Below are 21,449 nucleotides of genomic sequence, written 5' to 3'. Positions count from 1 at the left end.
AATTATGAAATTTATCATTCAAAGAGGTATATCTTGGTTCTGCTTTTTTACTAGAACTAAGGAAATTACCACTTGAAACATTGTTGGAAATGGGAAAGCTACCAATTAATACAGATTAGATGATAGTTGAGCCATGTCGAGAGTTGATTGAATATACAGACGTAAACCACTAGAAGCAAATTCAGTAATAGTCTAAGTTGAGATCATGAGTCATTTGAAGCTAGACCACCATAGAAAACCTGGAAGCAGTAGACGACCGTTTCGTTCTATTGTGGGACTCCTTAGCAGTGAGCATCCACGATGGTGGTCTAGCTTCAATTGACTCATGATCTCAACTATATAAAATTACTAAAATCTCCACGAAACCCCCTTCTAATAAATCATCATAGTTTCAATGAAAATTAGATTAATTTGAGTTAGGTCTAATTAATTCTTGTGTGAAATCTAAACATTATAAAGATTTAATAAAACGTCGATATCTACACCTTTTTTAAGAATCACTCACGCATTTACACTGGAACTAATCAAATTAACAGTAATCTATATAAGTTAATGATAAAAACCATATACAATGATCAATATGAATAGGGTGTAAATTATCAGGCAGACCAAGTGATCTTGACTAAAGTGAATTACAAGCTAACAATACATCGAAAATATAAAATTAAATTACCGAATGTCCTATAACTGGTAAGACAGTTTAATTCGATAGCTAATATTTTAGATTTATTTACTACAAAATTAATAACAGTAACATCAATGTAGATACTTTTTTTCTTATTTAGTGTTAGAAGCAACAACAATCAAATCACACGTCATTTTTTTAAAGTATCGTTGAAAACTGTTTTCCGGTTGGCCATTATCTTCATTATTTTATATATATCATGTGTTAACTGTTTCTGAATTGTTTGTAAACTATTGTGGCTTAGATTGAAGCATCAAAGTTGTTAATAAGAAGACAAATGTTGGAAAAGATGGAAATTTCGAAGCAAATTTTGGGATTGTTATTTAGACTTTTATTCATTAATTAGTAGATAACCGTTTTTTGAGCATTTCTATAATACCCTTATTGTAGGCACGCAGTGAACCTAGTAACTGTCGTTATGAGTCTTGGTATTCTTTATTTATTGCTAATTAATTATGTACTGTTTCCTTTGCTCTCTGCTATTTACAGGATGGTTGTGCTTAGAGTATGATTTCCTATTTGATGTATTGTATACAACGATTTCAAGCATATTCTATGAGTTTTGAGTTACAATTAAATTTAGTATATGATAGAAATCGGCTACTAACTTGCCTTAGAACTCGAGGCAAAGAATAGGGAAATATTTGAGTAAAGAGGACCGATAGAAATTTATGTTGTGTCAAATCAAGGTTAACGGTGCAGGTAAGAACTGCAACTGGTCAAGTCTAAGACACTAAGCTACAGAAGAAATAGTAGACATGATACAGAAAGAATCATAATGGGAATTCTGATTGGTAACTTGAACACATTATACCAGAGGTTTCAAGCCATAACTAAAACAATGAAGTCATGTTATTTTTTCCTTGTTTTCTATAAACATTGTAATTTTTTTCAAATAATGTAACATAATCGTTAGAAGTGACAAAGTCCCATCAAAATGTATTGCGAATTGATAACATAGAATCAGCTTATTCATTCGCCTTAGAAACAAATTCATAATACTGAATCGATGACTCGAAAGACTCAAAGCAGATAAATATTTCGGTTTTACCCAATAAAGAAAAGGTAACTACTCATTTATCAAGTACTGCTTCATTTACTCAGATTTTTGGGGACACTTTATGTGTGAGAACCGGTGAAATTAGTTGGCTTCTAATGCTGACACAATATGGTGTGGGTTTTGTTAAGTCCCGATAAGAATTACGGATAGTAACTTTTGAGAACTATTTATGGATTAATATGATACATATATTTTTATCGTATAATTGTCAAACAACTAAACTATTCATATTCGTGTCCCTCTTATTATAGGCTTTATTTTGACCTATGAACTATTATTATGAGTTATACCCATTAATTACTGTTCCCCACATTCACAGCCACTTTTGGCTGAATCTTGTACAAATGTTATTTTCTATTTTATAATGCAATGTGGTCTGTTTGATTGGTATATAAACTCAGTATATTTGAAATATAATGATTCATATCACAGAGGTTGTTATTGGTATTCTGGAGTTAACTGGCTAGGCTAGGCGGGAAGCAGGACCGATAGAGACTCTAGACTGCTCATATGGGTTTCGTGTCATTGGTCTGATCGACAAATCACTGCTCTCTAATTGGCGGTATTAGCACGTCCTACATTAACAGGTTATCCAGGCGGTCATAGGTTATAACAGGTTTCGAACATGTGACTTAATGATTGCGAGATGAACACTTTCACCACTACACACCACCGCTTAGTAATCAAATCCAGGTTAGTGTACACTTACTATTCTATGTATAATGAAGATATATAGTTAGTAAGATGGACATATAAGTAGTAAAGTTTGAGTTGCTAATAAGTCAATCATTAAAACTTAATTTGGGCAATCTTTGATTCGCAGTTCCGTACAACCTATTATGTGAAACCGCATATTCCAACTATTAACATCATCACAAGAATTTTAACTCTTTATATATAATAAATAACAACAATTTATGTGGAAGTTATTCTGGTAACTAAATGATTCAGTATTTTTCTACTACGATCTGATGATAAGATGGAATATCTGAGATAAAATAAAATGGAACACTACAATTGAATAAATGTTTGATTTCAATGGTTCTGTTTAAATTTAAAATTCAACAATGATTCCTCATTGAGTCTTATCTACGTTCATTCGACATGATGATTAAGACCACTAAATTATTAATTCTTGTTTCATATCCCTACAAACAATCAATCAAACTAAATAACATTCTATACAAAAACCCATTCTGAGTTTATTTATTATCGACTAGGTCATGTGAAGGACATTTAAACAGATAGACATATAGTTGCACACACATAGACACACCCAAAATATATTCGCTTAGAACTACCAAGAATACAATATTCAAGGTCACATCATTGTAAAAAAAAATATGGTCGTTAAAAGGACACTGTGACCTTAAAATGATCAATTCAGAAATAAAAACTGGTAAGAATCATACCAGCAAACAATTTAACCAACTTAAAAAACAGTGCAAGCATATTTGGGATGCTATTCACTCCCTTGAAAAGCAAAATAATACTTCCAGATTGACTTGCATTAGCGCCTGAATTAATGAGCTAACGAATTCTTGGCACGATTTCAAAGGGTTCAAATAACTTTTGTCAACTTGTTGCTTAGGCGAGATATCTATCTCCCAACCAAAGGACGATTTTACGGCAGAGCAGTTCGTTCCGTCCTACTTTATGAGTGTGAAACATGACCATTAAGGATAGAGGATACATATAGGTTATTGATATTCAGCCACAGGTGTCTTCTAGGCATTGTTCATGTATTTTGGGATCACAGAGTAAGCCATGCCTAGGTTGGGAATAGAGTACTAAGTAAAGATGGGAGACCTATTGATGAGGTAGTAAATCTTTATCAACTGAGATGATTTGAACATATGTTACGCACGCCCAACCACCACCTACTTCGATGAGGGATGTTGTGTGGTGGAACAGGTTGCAAGAAAGCTAGGGGCAGCCAAACCAAACCGAAATATGTCACCAATCCATTGACAGTTGGTCTGAGCCGCATTTATAGGTGTAGACTTCCTGGTTGCTGTCCTTATGATTATCATAACCAGTGATTAGAGACCTTGAGTGACATGGCTCAAAACTGTTTACAATGGTACATGTACATTCATTCTTTGTCTTCACTCAAATTCTTAGTTTCTGAATTCCCCATAACTTTTTCTTATGAATTAATATTTTCTTGAATCATACCTTCGATGCCTAGACTTTACTATTATTAACACGAATACTGTTACTACTTTTACAATTCTGGGAGTTGGCCTAACAATTTCATTTCATCGTGCTAATGGAGTATGGCAACTTGAGCCGATATACATACATACCAGGTTCTATGTTGTGACTGGCTAAATTGGATACATTTGTACAATTTCACCTAACTTGACAATAACTGACTTGATCGTTTTACTTGAGAGACTGACGATGAAATTCATGCAAATTAGGAGCACAATTAGAAAAACAGATATTTTCAATTGTAGCACTTCAAGTTAATAGCTAATAATTATAACTGAATCATGGATACCACCATAGTCTAAAATATCAATTGATAACTTTTTGGATTGATATAAGCAATTGTGATCTACTTAATCATTTCTCAAATTATTAATAAACCAAAATAGTGTAGTGAAGTAAAATAAAAGTTGTTTATCAGATAGTAAGTAAATTCAGTACCTATCTTGAAAACCCTTAACAATTAAATCACTTTAATTTACTAATATCTTTGAAATAACTTCGCCTGTAGCTCTTCTAGGGTTACGGCCGGTCCAAAGCTCGGGTAAAGGAGGACAGTCGGGCATGGAGTCAGCAAACCCATCCCGTAGAAAACAATCTTCTTAAAAAATGCTAACCAAAGTAAACAATCTATCCTTGAACTGATATAACCTCGATCAAAATAATATTTGTTGATATTAAATAATTAGAAAGAGAAGTGATTTGTTCTCATTTTATGACATTAATGTCCAAAAATTAAAGCCATAAGAATAAAACACAACAGTATGTAGATTTACATTAAATTCACAGCCGTTACAATTTTATGGATATGCCATATGGATGGTTTTATATGTTTACTTGTTCTATGCTCAATTTACATACATAAAAACAACGCAACACAAAACAAAATGCAGAAAATTTTAATCGATTCATTGATTATAGAAAATTTGTTTATCTTTTGTAATATTATTATTGGATTTCTCATAAACAATCGATTTTACATAGGGTGTTTGTTTTCTAATTTAGTTGCTAAACTTTAGGGCTAAAATATGTCAAGGCTGTTTTCTAAGCTCATCCCTGAATATACTATAACTCTCAAGTGAAGTTTTACCTAGATGTATAGAATAAATATTTGAATTTATTGCCAATAAATTCTGCATGGATTAAAACAATACCATTTTTTATATTGTATAAAGCATGAATAATTTAATTTATTTAAAACTTATTATTTAATCATAAGTCACATGATATTGTCCAAAACTAGATCTTTATTTCTATAAATAACTATTAAAGTATTAAGTTTCTTGGTTAAAATCAAATCATCCTTAAGTTACTAGATAGAGAAAAATAACATCACCTGATTGATAAATTGAAAAACTGTGAAATAACATATAAGTACACATTCATAGTACTAATATTTTCAGATCGAGGGAATGTACTTTGAAAAAGCAAATCATTTTTTTACTAATTTGGAAAATAGGATAAAAATTCGATACGAAACCATTTCCTTAAAAACAAAGTAACAATATTCACGCACAAAGTCTACTATTAAGAAACATTTAGAAAAACATGAATAGGGGATATTGGAGAATTATGCTATTAAAAACCTTGGACAGAATGTGATGACTTTAGACACTGTATATGATCACATTGAAAAAGTGAGTCCTAAATGCAGAGGGAACTGTAAGACTATAAGTATAAACTGTCTGGTTTTAAACCGTAGGAACAGTATTTGTATGATCACCAGACAACTCTTCAGGCTAATGAAAGAAACCCGAATCAAGAAGTTAAGTGTAAGTGAGACAATCTCAAAAAAAGACGACACTTATCTGGTCTCAGACCAGACGTTTAGAACGATGGGCGGAACACTTTACAGAACAGTTTAGCTGATCTCCAGCCACTCTACAATTACCCACCTTCCCAAACAGCCTAAATGGAACATTGAAGTATATCCCCCGACTCTAGCAGAAGTTTTAAAGGCTAAAGCTAATCTGAAACGAGGAACAGCAGCCGATCCAGATGGATTGGCTCCAGAGGTGTTCAAGTATGCTGGTTCAATTTTAGCGATTAGGTTGACAAATATTTTAGCTAAAATCTGGTAATTGAACGTAATCCCATCCGACTGGTCACAATCATTGATTGTCCCAATATATAAGAAGGGGTCAAAATCATCCTGTCATAACCATAGAGGGATTAGTTAACTAATACAGCATCTGGAATATTAGCCTTAATAATTATCGGGCGCCTAACTAAGACTCGTGAACTGCAAACACGAGAAAATCAGACTTGCATCAGACCTGGTCGTGGCTGCATCGACCACTTATTCACTATTCATCAAGTTTTAGAACACAGACATGCTCCAGGACAGGTCTGTGTCAACACCTGAACTAAGGATGGGGAATGAAGTAGTCGAACGTGTCGACAACTTCACTTTACTTGGAAGTCTGATCAGCCCTAATGGGTTGGTGATTGACCAAATTTCTGCACAGATTCAAAAAGCTCGTTTGGCTTCTGCCAACTTACATCACCTACGACGAAAGCGAGATATCCGTCTACCAATTAAGGGACGAGTATACTGCACAACAGTTCGTTCTGTTCTACTTTACGGCAGCGAAACATGGCCATTAAGAGTAGAAGATACTCGTAAGTTACTAGTATTTGGCCACAGATGCCTTAGAAATATTGCTCGCATCGGCTGGGATCACCAGGTAAGTAATAGTGAGGTTAGACACAGGGTATTAGCGAATGATGGTAAATCAGTTGGTGAAGTTGTGAATCTTCACTGACTGAGGTGGTCGGGCCACGTGTTACGTATTCCTGAACACCGATTACTACGACGCGCAATGCTGACTAGTATTGGGGATGGTTGGAAGAGAGTTAGGAGCGGTCAAACCAAAACTTGGCATCAGTGCTTAAAGTCACTAACTTCTAGTCTAAGCCATGTTGGTAGATGCAGACTACTTGGTTGGGGTCCGCATGACTATCGTAACCAATGGTTGGAGACTCTGTGTGACATGGCTCAGAATGGATCACAATGGCGTACATGTTTACACTCTCTGTCTTCCTTTCGACTGTGAGATTAAAATTGTTTCATATCTTTCTTCCTGTATTATATCCTTATATGCAATCTTTCTTTTATATATTACTGTCATTGAAGTAACTACTTCTATGAATTCGATGTTCATCTTGTTGTGCTAATGAGGTATGGCAACTTGGACCGATGCATACATGCGCCTGATCCTACGTTGTAGATGACTGACAGACTCATATGATGAAACTAAATTTATTAATTTACAAATTTAAATTTGATTCAACTACATTTGCAGCTGATACTCAGTTAGTAAGTTAGTTCATAAATCAAGTAACAGTTGTCAGAATTTCGTACAACTACAAGTTTATGTACTTGACTTTGAGCCATAGTCTAAATGTATGAGCAGTAATGATAGATTCCGGTTGTCTAAACCGAAGTATATGAAGCAAGGTTTGAAATCCCGACTTATGGTATGAAGTCGGACAGTCTTAAAGAAAACATGGGCTCCACTACCTATTTAGTATACCAACAGAACATCAGAAGTCGAAAGGAAAATACTACCAATAGTACTAATGATGAAAACAGAAAATACACTTGCCAAAAGAAATGGATGAGAAGCTTAAGGTTGAAATATCGATAAAAAACAAACGCATCTGAGATATTGTCATGTTAGTTGAGCCATAATATAGTGGATAATTCATTGTTTAAATAAGTTAGATGACTAACAGCAAACATCAGTTGTAAAATGTCATGTTTCATGAACTGGCTTATAGAGTGATTTGGTTACAAATACATAATACTAGTCTCACTACTATGTATGTCAATTAGTGTTGGGGAGACCCCAAAAACTCCTCGAAAAAAGCCGAGAAAGGCTCTGAAAATGCTGAGAACCATCTTATCCAATCAGCATTCACTAGAAGGTTTGCCAGAAACATCGAGAAAGTGAAAAGTTACATGTTGAGTTTCTGATTGGATAATTAACTATACTGCTACTATGTTTAGTAGCGTTCCAGGATTTTCCGGAAACCCAAGGCCATCCAAAATACTATAAAACCCTAGATTTTCTGTAGATAAACGAACCTTTGGAGTATAGCGCTTCTCGAATATCTTGCGCCTTTTCTCTCGTGTTTAAGTTGCTGTGTAGATACAGTCCGGGGGTTAATAGAAGTGTTTAGGAACCGAATCTAGCGTTCAATTAGAAGACTTATTAGTGGCGATAGGGAAAACAATGAATATTTCTTTGGAGCAACTAGAAGCTAGTATAGAGCGTCAAGAGAAGCGGTCTGAACAGTCTCAAATCGGAATTATGGAAGCCCTTACGCAGAAAATGTGCCTGTCCTAGCAAAACCTTGCTTATGGTGAATTACAAGTACCCCATACTGATTCAGTCATTAATGTAATCCATGAATTTAATTTTGATGGTGTAGCATGTGTTACTTTTGACTCTTGGTTTAAGAAATATGAAGGTCTTTTTCATATTGATCTCTGAAGACTGGATGATGCCTTAAAAGTCAGAAAACTTGGGATGACGGAAAATGAACGCTATAGTAACTCTTCTAAAGGACCTACGAGACTTCAGTCTTGATGAAACAATTGAAACCCTGTCATCTCTATTTATTATTCGTTAACAATGCTTAAAGATAATGAAAGAACTAGGAGATGACGGGGTGAAACATGCAGGAATCGTGAACCAAGAATTTGAGAGGTTCAAGTTGTCTGCCATGACAGAAGACCAGTTTAAATGCCTAGTATTTGTCTGTAGCCTGAATTCACCCGAGGATGCTGACAACCAAACTAGGATTCTTAGCAAGCTCGAACATTCTCCTAGCATGACCCTACAGGAAGTAACTACCGAATGCCAAAAGTTAGTGAATTTGAAGCACGATACCTCGATGGCAGAGAACGGTAACTGGTCCCTTTACGTTAATGCACTCGAGAGAAAAGTCTTATGAGGTTCGAGCACGCAGAATTATCGTGATGACGGCGGCAAACCCATCATCCCCATGCTGGTTATGTGGCGGTTGGCATTACAAAAGGTTTTGTCCAATTAAAAACCATAGTTGTACTATGTGTTCCAGAAAAGGGCACAAAGAAAGTCATTGCAAAACCGGGAAACGCCATCAACTGAAAGTGTATTCTAAAAGATCCAAGCTGCAAACAGCCAATGTAACGGTAGCTCTTAACAGAACCAGCTAACATAACCGTAGAAAGTATGTTTCTCTCAAGATTAATCGGCATGATGCCCGCTTACAGTTAGACACAGCTTCCAATATAACACCTATAAGCAGAGGAACGTGGGAGAAAATTGGGAGACCGAGAATATATTCAACCTATCAATCAGCACACAGTGCATCCAGGGGAATGCTAAACATTGTTGGTGAAACTCATTGTAAAGTCGATGCCTTTTATTTCATTAAAAAGTTAGAATAAATAATGGAAGAACTTTGTGTCATTTAGTTAGATTTCAATCAATCAATACATAAGACAAAGGAATGGTATCACTCTTTTCAACATTCTTTGTTGAAAAGTTTTTCTTTCTGAAATCGAATGGCAAGTCCAACAAAGCGTTTGCTTCGACACACAGCCTACACCAACCATTATCCATGTTCCTAACGCTTAATCGACTGAAGACAAAGGAAGAGTGTGAAGGAATTGTGTTGCAACAGGTCGGATGAAAGTACTCAGATCTCACAAGTATTTGTAAATAGACAGACTAACCCAAGCATGGATATATGTATAGTGAACTAGGTTAGATGAGTAATTTACTTATTTATGATGGCTCAACTATACATGCTTCTGGCTTGTTATGTATTCTTAAGAAAGTGTGATTTTTCTGGCTTTGGTCATTCTATCAATGTGGACTATAACTAACAAGAAATATCGGTTTTTTGAACATAAGTTGTACAATATAATTACTTAGTCTGATAATTAAACATCAAAAGGGTTTGTGATGTTTGTTTTATCCTAAGGAAAATGAATTTTTAGTCAGAGATATAGTGCATATAACGAAAAAGCTTTTAGAAAAAAAAACTGAGCTACTGAAATAAGCATTCGGTCCGATTATATTATTATTATTTTCTATGTCAAGGAAGAAACGTTGTCATGATAACGCTACTGTAAGTACAAACGTCTAATAAATACAGACAACACTATCATGAAATAAACTGGTTAGAAATTAGAGCCATCGACATCAATTGTATGATATAAAATAATTCTTCGTATAATTATGTTTTGTTCAGAAGCTCAGAAGTATTCAAACTAATAGATACTACTATTATTTTATCTGAGTGATTATATTGCTATTATTTTATTTTACGTGGTGTAACTGTTATATTTGAAGCGATTATGAGTTCCCTAATCTGAAAACGAATAAAGACTCTATGACCAAAGACCAATAAGTTAGCTATTCTGACGCGTCCCAGCCCCGCTTACTAGAGTGAGAAGTCCAAGTTCGAAGTGGGGAAATATATTCCGCAAGCAGCCAGAAGCACAAGCAATCGCGATCCGTCTAGTCTGAAATACACTCATTTATACATTGGTTGGTACATCTATTTTTGCTTAAACAATCAGAATAAGTCATATATATGAAAACAATGCGTACAAGAATGTCGTATGTTATACAGAATTAAAGGTCATACGTGGAAACGAAATAAATACTATACTGAGTGATCATCAAATTGAATTAAACGGAATTGATGTTGAATAAAAATCATAATGAGCAAAATCAATCTAATTTTGACCTTTCATCCCGCCATAACACCTCCCTTTTTTGAAGACTTGAAGTTTAGACCCTGACTTTTTATTTTTTCTGGCTTTCTACTCCTCCATGAAATAATGTTGGGTCAGGCTTTCTGGTACTTCTGAAGCTATTGGGCTTCTTTTTTTGACAAAATCCCTCTTTATTGCCTACAGCTTTACACTTCCTGCACCGATGTTGTTTATAAGGACGCCTTCGAACGTAATGCCATGCACCGCGGTGCCATCATGGAGCAGGAGGGTAAGGTCATATAAGTCGTTGTTCTGATTGGCTACCTTGTCACATAATATTTGATGAGCCACAGGACATAACATCTTCCATTTATGAAACCAATCCTTCAACAGTTATCATTAACGAAAATCGTGGAAAAAGGCATAAAACACGAAGAATACGAATGCTATACAAAAACTAAGTGTAAGTAGACAATCACCAAACAAAGGATAAAAATAACTAAAAAAACATAAGAAACATATAGTTACCAAGACTGAACGAAGACCTCGAGCTCCTGTATGTTGACTTAATGCTAGTCGAGCAATAGCTTTCAAAGCACCAGGAGTGACTCTCAGTTCACACTACGAATGAAAACAAAAAAGGGAAACAAACAGACTAACAGGAAGGTAGAGAAGATGATCAGCATAGAGAAACAAAATAGGTTAGAAAATGATATCAACTGGCTGAAATGGCGTACAAGATATTTAAATAATTTATCTGAGGAGCCAATACTATTCTTCAAACATGATCGTAATCTCTGGTCTTACACATCATTTCCTATCCCTTTTAACTTCTCTCAGACCGACTTACTCCTACTTTCCAGGCCTTAATGATACTTCATTTTCAAATTTATCGTATCATGGATCCCTGTTCAGTGGTCTAGAGGTTGGGTGTTCGTAAGCAGGACTGAAAATCCTGGGTTCGATTCCTAATTGGAAGGTTGTCGATACGGACTTCCAAGGAGTCCCATACTAGGACGAAATGGCCATTCACTGCCTTCAGGTTTTCAATGGTTGTCTAACGAAGGTTGCCCCCAAATGCCCTGGTACGGCTGAGAGTGGGGAGAGTCCGCTCTCCCTCTCAAAATGCTCTCACATGGCCACACGTATATAGCCTCTGCCAGGGAAGTCCTACTCACTGACTTCTCTCGGCATTACTGTTGTTTACAAAATTGAGAGGACGAAAAGCGAATGTCCAGCGCTTTAACCGGGTTGGTGGACACGGAAAGTCCACCTAGGGGAGTTGGAAAACCGTCATTCCAAACCAATGGTGCACATGGGCCCCAGTATTCTGAGGGAACAAATGGAGTATGAATCAATCGTTGCTCACCGGCTACCATGGGATTGCATCTCCTCACGATACTCCACTGCCTTGTGGATCAGACCTTTAGGTCAAAGGCTGTGGGTGTTGCCCCCTAAGAAAACCACCTGCTTCAGTTTGGGCACCTGGGCAGTATCACAGCCCTCACACAAATCAAATGAGATTTGTGTGGCGCATATATATCTGGTGCCCCTTTGTACCAATATTTATGTGTTTAAATAAATAAATAAATAAAACGAAGGTTCATGATTTCAATGAAATTCAGAAATCTCTACAATCCCATACTGAAAATCATCATGTTGAGTAACCTACTTTGATAGTTGTTAAACATCATCTATTTTCTGTACCGCTTCGAATCAATTTCTCCAGCTTTGTAACAACTCTGTTTCAAAACTATTAATCAGAATATACTGCTTTTTAAGCAGTTTTGCTGCTGTCACTTTTGTTATTGTTATTGTTAGTAAACGATAACGTAGTAAGCTATGGTCGAGAAATAAAAATGTTTAAAAAAGTATCGCACACATTTGTGACTAGTACAACTACGAATGATATTGCTGCTCATGCATGGTGGCCAGGTAAGGATAACAAATCGAATAATGTGGCAGTAGTGAATCTTCATTGACTGAAGTTAGAGACATAGATTATGCCTGCACCCAACCACTGTTCACTTCGACGCATGATGATGATTGATGTAAGAATGTTACTGATTGATATTACTGCTACTCCAACTAGTAATTTTACAGTCATATTACGACACATCTTGATTGACTAACAAATGTATTTTTTTCATTTAAAATCTCTTTTTTTTGTCTTTACGACATAAACTGCAGTGTACATCTGACCGTATAACTTTACTCAATGAATCTATATTGTTTTCTTGAACCAAATCTTCCATGCCTAATCTTTTCTACTACTATTAATACTGCTGCTACTTGTAGTAATCTGACATTTCGCTGTGCTGTGGCAACTTTAACCGTTGTGAATATGTGCCAGATTCTGTGTCCGTATAATTGATCAACATCTCTTCGTTAAACCCCACAAACACGCGCATACATGTAGGTGCACTATTGTTTCAAGTCAGGATATTTTAAGCATAATTAATAAGGCGAGAGGAATTAATTGATTATAAAATAATTATAAAACTAACACTTACACCATCAATATTAAAAAGTAATTGATATTGTTTTATCAGTGCATTACGTGGTTCTGTAAGAACACGAACAAGCATTTCTTCATTCAATGAATGTAGAGCAGTAATTATAGGGAAACGACCAACAAATTCCGGTATCATCCCATAAGTAATAAGGTCATTAGCTTCAACTTCTTGTAATAATTTATCACGTTCATCATTTTCTTCATGAGCTGAACTTTCGAAACTTTGAAATAAATTTAGAGAATCTGTCGCACTTGGATTTACTGGTGAAGTGCATTTATCTTGTGCAGTCGATTCACTCATAGATGTCAACATATCAAATCCAATAGTCTAAGATTTGAATTAAAAACAAGGAACGTAGTTGAATGTGAATTCAAACCACAAAAAATTGAAAACTTATAACTTGAGTGACAAAAATTGGATGCTACTATTGATCAGTAATACAATGAAATAACTTCTAGATCAATTTTGCTAACATTACCACTAACTGATAGTCCAATTTATTCGGTAACGAATGAAATATTATACAGAGATATTTTTCCCGGGTATGGAGTGATGGTTTCAGGTAATCGATAGAAAACTAGGTTAGGTGCTGTTCGGCACTCATCTAAGGTGATCTTGAGGAGACCGATGCCCCCTGGAGGATTCAACCCCGTGTCATCCAGCTGCACAGTCAGAGAAGTTACCAATGAGCTATCCATGTAGAACTCCTGCAGGTATGAGATGTATTTGCAATTGATTGATCACTGAGTAGCAACCAATTTCATCGATCTTAAGTCCTTCGAATCCTATCAATCAAGTTGTATATATGTCATATTGGTCACTACTCAAGGACCAGTTAACTGTGCAATACACCTCAAACCTGCAGGAGGTCTACGGGAATAGCTTAGTAGAAATGCTCTTGACTATGAATCTGGATGACACGGGATCGACTCCTCCGAGGAGTATCGGTTTCCCGAAGATCACCTTGGTAATGAGTGCCGAACGCCAGCAAACCTAGTCTCCTATAGATTACCTCCAACCATCATCTTACATCTCAACGTACTGAACGGGATGTCGAGTCACTTAGACCAGTGTGTGTCATCAACTGATGACAACAGTAGATTATTATTTCCCAAATATAAATAGTAAATACTAGAATGACAAATTAATAGTACACTACGGTTAGCTATGTATAAAAAGACGTTTTAAATAAAATTAAATTCCAGTAAAATGAATACATACAACTTGACAGCCCTTTCACTAGTTAATGTAAGCTCGGTATTAGTTCACCTGAACCTATTAAACTGAATTCACCGACAAAACTAAGTGCCCACACTCTAAATGCATTCACGGACATTGTCGAATTCTATTAGCAAAGAAGAGAACACATCACAATTTAGATTGTTCCCATAGGAAAGTCGGATTGCTTTTTCTTCAATCAGAAAACCACGATACACTTCGAGAACATAGTTGAAACGTGTAAATGTAAAACAATGAAGAGAAATCATATATAGATATCGAGTCCTGGAGTCAACAACACCTCTGGGATGCAGGGACGTTCAGTGAACGAGTCCCAACAGAACTAAATGCCCTCCTGGGTTCTACTGCTAGCCATCATCCATATCTGCTTAAAATGCGTGTGACCTAATGAGGATATCGGGCAATCCGCACACGATGTGCACAAGCCAACCAACCAATGCAAATGGGATTTAATGTTTAACTAGATCTACGGATATATTAGGGGCAATACAAATTAAGTATGTCAGATGACCTGAAATAAAATTATAAGATAAAATAAGGAAACAATAATGTCTTTAATGTATGAAACTTCTTTAAAACATAAAAAAATAGAAACCAGTTAAACCTTTTTATGTTTTCGTCGACTAATTATCTTGTCAAGTCCATTGAATGCACCACAGGCTATAAAAAGTATGTTGGTTGTATCCACGACGAAAGTTTCACCACGTAATTTACGCGGACTTTTGACATCAGGTACGTTAACAACTGAACCTTCTAAAAGTTTTAACATAGCCTATAAATATGTTTTTTGAAGAGGGAATAAAACAAAGATAATTAGATAATGAAGAAAAAACATGAAACAAGCATTTATTTCACATAAATATTGTGTATATAATGAAAGTAGTGGCAGTACTAAGAACTAATCATAACACTTTTTATTCGAGCAACAAATTAACTACAGTAAAATTTTATAACTATTACTATCATTATAACTTAAAAACATCGGTACAAAGGGGGACCAAAATATATATGCATCACATAAAATGTGTGAGGGCTGGGATACTGCGCGAGCGCCCAAACCAAAGCAAGTGGTTTGTATAGAAGAGCACTCCTCGAAACTGTGATCTAGAGATCTAATCCAAAAGCCAGTTGAGCAACGTTAGGATATGCAGTCCCATTGTATTCGGTGATTAAGAATAGTTGTATACGCCATTTGTTACCTTAGGATAGTGGGGCCCATGTGTACCATTAGCTTGTGGTTAGGGTTATCTAACTCCCGTAGATGGATCCTTTGTACCCACCAACTTGGTTTAATCGTCAATCACTTTGAGTTCTTTCAATTTTGTAAACAGCAACTGTGCCTCAGGGGGGTCAGTGAGTAGGACCTCCCTAACAGTACCTATACATGAGTGACCATGTGAGAGCACCTCGAAAGGGAGAGTGGACTCTCCCCACCCTCGGCTCCTGCATCAGGGCATTTGGCGGCAATAACATTATTTAACAAGTAAAAATTAATATAAAATATTGTATCAACAATTATATATATATATATCCCACCTGTTGAACACCTTCGCCACTAACATCTCGTGTAGAAAGATGATGCCCAGTTTTAGAGCTTATTTTGTCTATTTCATCTAGAACCACTATACCTTGTTGAGCAAGTTCCACATTGAAATTCGCATTTTGTAATAATCTACCAATGGTTGATTCAACATCTTCACCAACATAACCAGCTTGGGTTATACTTGTACAATCATAAAGAGCAAAAGGTACATTTAAATAATGAGCCAAAGTTTGAGCCAACAATGTTTTGCCTAAAAATAACAAAAACCAAAATCTTCAAGCGTTGTTGAGCAAACTTTATTCTTGAGATCATACTATACATCGTATGAAATGTTCCATACGCCAAAAAAATAAGAGCATACTGATAAGAAAATACGTAATCATATTAAGAGTTTGAAGAATATAAAGTGAATTCTGCAACTATGGTTCATTGTTTAAACTATCGTGTTAAGTGTTTAAACCCGTTGTGTTCCTCAATTCGAACCAGCTACTAATGCATGCTGCTGAACACTTGGCAAGATCGCTTTACAGAATGGAACGTAAAAGACTGTGTGAGGAGCTACACTGCCGACATAAAATGACATTGCTTACAACTCTTTCGTCTACATTAATTAGCCGGACTGATCCAGGAGGGGATATCTAGGGGGTTGCTTTGGCTTGCTAAGTAATTCGCTTGTTCGCTGTAGCCTACCTACACTTCCATCTCTTATTAACCATGTTAAAGCATGTGTATCACATCCAGGCTTACCCTTTATCTTAAACCCTCGAACTATTTGATACATATTCAGTGAGCAATGTAGTAATATCTATCCATCCATTAACCCATAGGCTCGTTCAATAACCAAGATATAGGACAACATTCAAACCATGAACCGACAATCACTGAGGGCCCGGAAGGGGTGGGCGTCCATTCCGTCCTAGCATGGGACTCCCCGAAAGTCCATATCCCCAACCCTCCAATCGGGGATCGAACCCAGAACCCTCGGTCCTGCTCGCGAACGATTAACCTCAGTACTAACCCGGCATGTAACAGTGTTAATGTTTAACCTCAATCAATTCACGATAATTATCAGCTGAAAGAGAGTAAATGACAACGAACGTGACGATAAAGTTATTAAATCATCCTGAAGGATATAACTAGTTTATTTAGTTGACTTATTGTATGCATTAAAAAAACTGACTCACATTATTGTCATTAAAATAATCAAGTTAAAATTAACTCCAAGTGGTAAAATATTCAGAGAATACAGTTTGGATTTCATTAAATTAGAACAGTCCATGTTTCACTTCTTAATTTTTAAAATATAGATTAAGGAAGGATAAACGAAGTATTGTTATTTGAAACGTGAGGTAAGCATTGATATCAATCTTGATAAATCAATCAATATATCTCTCACGTCATCGGATTTATCACCAAAAGATAGGGCTGTATATATGATAAGTGTTATGCTTGAGCTAAATCGATTCCGCGGTAACGAACGAAAACCAATGACACAATGACACGATAAGCTATTCTAATCGGTTGTCCCAGGCCCCGCTAACTAGATGAAGAAGTCCAAGGCAAGTAGGGGAATATGTATGTATTCCATAAGCAGCCGAGTACAAGCAAATCGAATAAGGGAAAAGTCAAGCGCATTTATACAGCAACAAATTGTCCTTGAGCATTATTAGTAAATAGCACACACAAAGAAACAACGGACCAATAGCGTTTAAGATAGTTTACAAGTGGGAAATATGACGTGAAGGTAAAAAGAGCGCTTTTGGCGCGGAAACAGCTAAATTCAAATTTTCAAAATAAAATTACAAAACTAAGCCATTTACCAAGTAAGTTCTGGGGATTTGACATCCCCAACACCTCCCCTTTTTAGTAACGGACATTCTTTGGGTCCACCTGCATTCTAACTGTCTGTCGCCGTTGGCTCAGTGACCATCTTCGGGACCGTAGGTCGACCTTTTGTGCTTCTTCATGCGTTGGGACTGCCGGCAGATTAAATGTATCCAATAGTACGTCCAGCGGAATCTTTACTTCGGTCGATGGGCGCTCTGGTGTTAACCGCTTGCGTAGTTGATTTCGATGTCTGGTCCATCTGTCCGTTCCTACCTCAACCTCATACATGACTTCTCCCATCCGTCTAACCACACGTGCTTCGATCCAAGGGTCACGATTTGCTCTGTAGTCCCGAGCGAATACTGGGCATCCAACGTTGTACGTGGGTAGCTTCCGGGACGTGGTTTGTATTAGTGGTGGTGTGGATTTCGGCAGCATCAAGTTGTGAATGGTCCTCAGCCGTCTTCCCATGAGGATCTCTGCGGGGGACTTCTGCTCCGGCAGCGTGTCGTTGGGGGTCGTTCTGTAGGCAAATAAAAAATTCTGCAGTGTTTCCACTGGCGTCCCCTCCCCTTTTGACTTAATCAGAGCCCTCTTGAACGTATCCACGAACCTTTCCGCTTGCCCATTCGATTGTGGGTGGTAAGGTGGGGCGCGAAGATGCCTGATGGTTAGGCGTTTGCAGAACTCTTGGAACTGCGCCGAGGCGAACTGCGAACCGTTGTCGGATACAATCACTTCCGGTAATCCGTTTCGTGCGAACAACTCAGTCAAATGTTTCAGAGTCTGGGTGGTCGTTGGTGGAGTGACGGGAACAATCTCCGGCCATTTTGAGAAGGCGTCGACCACGACAAGATATGTGGTTCCGTTGACTGGACCGGCAAAGTCGATATGTATCCTAGACCAGGGATGCTCAGGCTGTGGCCATGGGACCGGCGGTACCTTCGCATTGGACTTTGCAGCTTGTTGACACTGAGCACATTTGTTTACTAGATCCACGATATGCTGGTCCATGAGGGGCCAGTAAGCATAGCTTCTGGCGATGGATTTCATACGCTTTATGCCTGGATGACCAATGTGGAATTGCTTCAGCACCCTCGGTCGTAGGGATTCTGGCACGACCACTCTATCTCCAAACATCAAGCATTCATTTACGACACATAATGAGTCACGACGATGGTAAAGCTGCTTCATGTCACCGTCAAGTTCAGTTGATGGCCAGCCATTGGTGACGCAGTTCATCGTTTTCTTAATGACGGGGTCGTTTCTGGAAGCAGTTTGTATCTCAGATTCTAAGACTGGCAAAGCACGAACAGCGGTTGTCAGGTAGCATTGCGCGTGGTCTTCTGTCGAAAGAGAAGCGATAACGGCATCTTCATCGGTCGTAGAGTGTTCGTTGATGAGTCGTGATAATGCGTCTGCTTGACCAAATTGTTTGGTGCGTCGATACTGAATGTCAAAATCATACCCCAAGAGGATCAAAGCCCATCGTTGGAGACGGTTTGCAGAGTGGGCCGGGACGCCAGATTTCGAACCAAAAATTGCGAGAAGGGGCTTGTGATCCGTAAGGAGTGTGAACCTCCGACCGTACAAAAATTTGTGGAACCGCCGCACCGCAAACACCAGGGCGAGAGCCTCCTTCTCTATCTGACTATACTTCCTTTCTGCCGGGGTCAGTGTTCGGGATGCGTGCATGACAGCCTTCTCTGTTGCGTCTGGAAACTGATGAGAAATGACGGCTCCTACGCCATACGCTGAGGCATCTGCAGCTACAATGATTGGCATGCATGGATCGTAGTGCGTTAATAACAATTTCGAGCTGATGATGGACTTCAGTTTACAGAATGCTGCGTCACACTCTTTAGTCCAGTTCCACGTACTGTTCTTGCTCAGTAGGCCATTCAGTGGGGCACGAATGTCATGCATTGAAGGGACGAACGCGGCATAGTAAGAGACCAGTCCCATGAAGGAACGCAGTGCGGAGATATTCGTGGGTGTGGGCATCTGTCGTATCGCTTGGACATTTTCAGGATCCGGTCTGCGGCCGTCAGCATCAAAAATAAACCCCAAATACTTTACGGACCGTAATAAAAACTGGCATTTCTCAGGTCGTAACCGGAACCCGTTTTCACTAATGCGTTTCAGTACCGATGTCGTTCGCTCATGTAGCTGTTCTAACGTTGCGGCAACAATTAGAATGTCGTCAAGGTAAGCCGCGACTCCCGGGATGCCCGATAAGATAGTATCCATTAATTGTTGGAAAATAGATGGTGCAGTCTTGACACCGAATGGTAAGCGGTTGTACTGAAATAACCCACGGTGAGTGTTGATAGTAAGCAGCTCCCTAGATGCTTCGTCTACTTCAACTTGCAAATAAGCATCAGCAAGATCCAGTTTTGCGAAGAATTTTCCCCCATTCAGCATCGTAAACAAATCTGCCGGAACTGGTAAGGGATAGTGGTGTTGTTCAAGGGCTGCATTTAGACCTGTAGAAAAATCAGCACATATTCGTAAGGTGCCGTTTGCTTTCTTGATGACCACTATCGGTGCTGCCCAGGCGGAGTAAGAAACGGGAGTAATTACTCCTTGTTGTTGGAGGCGGTTTAATTCTTCATCTACTGTTGGTAACGTCGCATAAGGCACGGGTCTTTTGGGACGAAAGACAGGCTTAGCTCCAGGTTTCAAACGAAGCGTTGCTTTTAAGGTAGAACACTGTCCCAAACCAGGCTGGAAAATCGATGAAAACTGCGCCATTAGCTTCCTGGTATACGATTCAGTGCCATGAGGTTGTGATATCATGTGGCATATGGTATTTAGTGGGATATCAGCCAATTTCAGTTGATCGAACCAATCTAAACCAAGTAAATTTAGATCAGCTGGAGTTATATGACATACCCCGGTAAATGACGACTCCCGGAAGGTCACTCTACATTCCAATTGTCCTTCTAAGTGTAGGAAATTACCACATGCGGTACGAGGCTTTTTAGTTGTTCGCTGCAGGCTTGGGCTACCCATTTTGATCCAATTTTTGTGAGAGAGGATGGTGACGTCTGATGCGGTATCTATTTGCAATCTAAAAAAATGTCCATTAATATTAATGTTAATGAATTTCCTCTCACCTGGTGATGAACTCTGACAAGAAGATACCAAGCTCAAAGAAGAGGTACAGGGCTTTGGAACCGTCTTTTTGGTATTACTGGATCGATTTGGTGTGCTCTTAAGGCAAAACCCGTCCTTGTGGCCAACAACCTTGCACTTCCTGCATCGATGTTGCTTAAATGGGCAATTCCTTACGTAGTGCCATGCACCACAATGCCAGCACGGAGTGGAGGGATTTGTTCTGGTCTGTCGAATTGGGCTGAAATGAGTTGGACTGAATGCAGCGGGAGCGCACTGATTCTGGTTAGTTGTCTTTTGGATTACTCGTACTTCCGATCGACTAGACCCACCACTCTCAACCATCGACGTGTCTCGTTGTAGATTTACTAGGCGTTGATATTCATTAGCCATGTCATTTAGTGTGAGTTTTGGATCTTGGTCCAATCGACATAGTAGTCGCGTTCTTATGTCACTGAACTTCTGGGACTGAAGGCTGCAAATGAGGATAAGGGCTTTGAACTGGTCTTCAGATAAAGACTTTAACCGGA

The 21,449-nt window shown here is 38.0% G+C and overlaps 1 protein-coding gene across 1 annotated transcript; it reads right to left on the bottom strand.

Annotated features, from left to right (window-relative positions):
• Positions 1-10,385: 10,385 nt before the first annotated feature.
• Smp_063480 (putative atp-dependent clp protease ATP-binding subunit clpx) lies at positions 10,386-16,756 on the bottom strand (the record flags this gene model as incomplete). The annotated part of the gene is made up of 6 exons (XM_018799395.1): positions 10,386-11,176; positions 11,206-11,298; positions 13,191-13,520; positions 15,037-15,204; positions 15,969-16,225; positions 16,666-16,756. 6 exons carry the CDS (start codon positions 16,754-16,756, stop codon positions 11,153-11,155), a joined length of 963 nt encoding a protein of 320 aa, XP_018651188.1. The 3' UTR covers positions 10,386-11,152.
• Between the last annotated feature and the right edge of the window lie 4,693 nt (positions 16,757-21,449).

Source organism: Schistosoma mansoni, chromosome 3, assembly GCF_000237925.1.
Source record: "Schistosoma mansoni strain Puerto Rico chromosome 3, complete genome".
NCBI classification, from domain to species: domain Eukaryota; kingdom Metazoa; phylum Platyhelminthes; class Trematoda; order Strigeidida; family Schistosomatidae; genus Schistosoma; species Schistosoma mansoni.
Note: the sequence above shows the minus strand (reverse complement) of the source record. Positions and strands in the feature narration are given on the sequence as shown.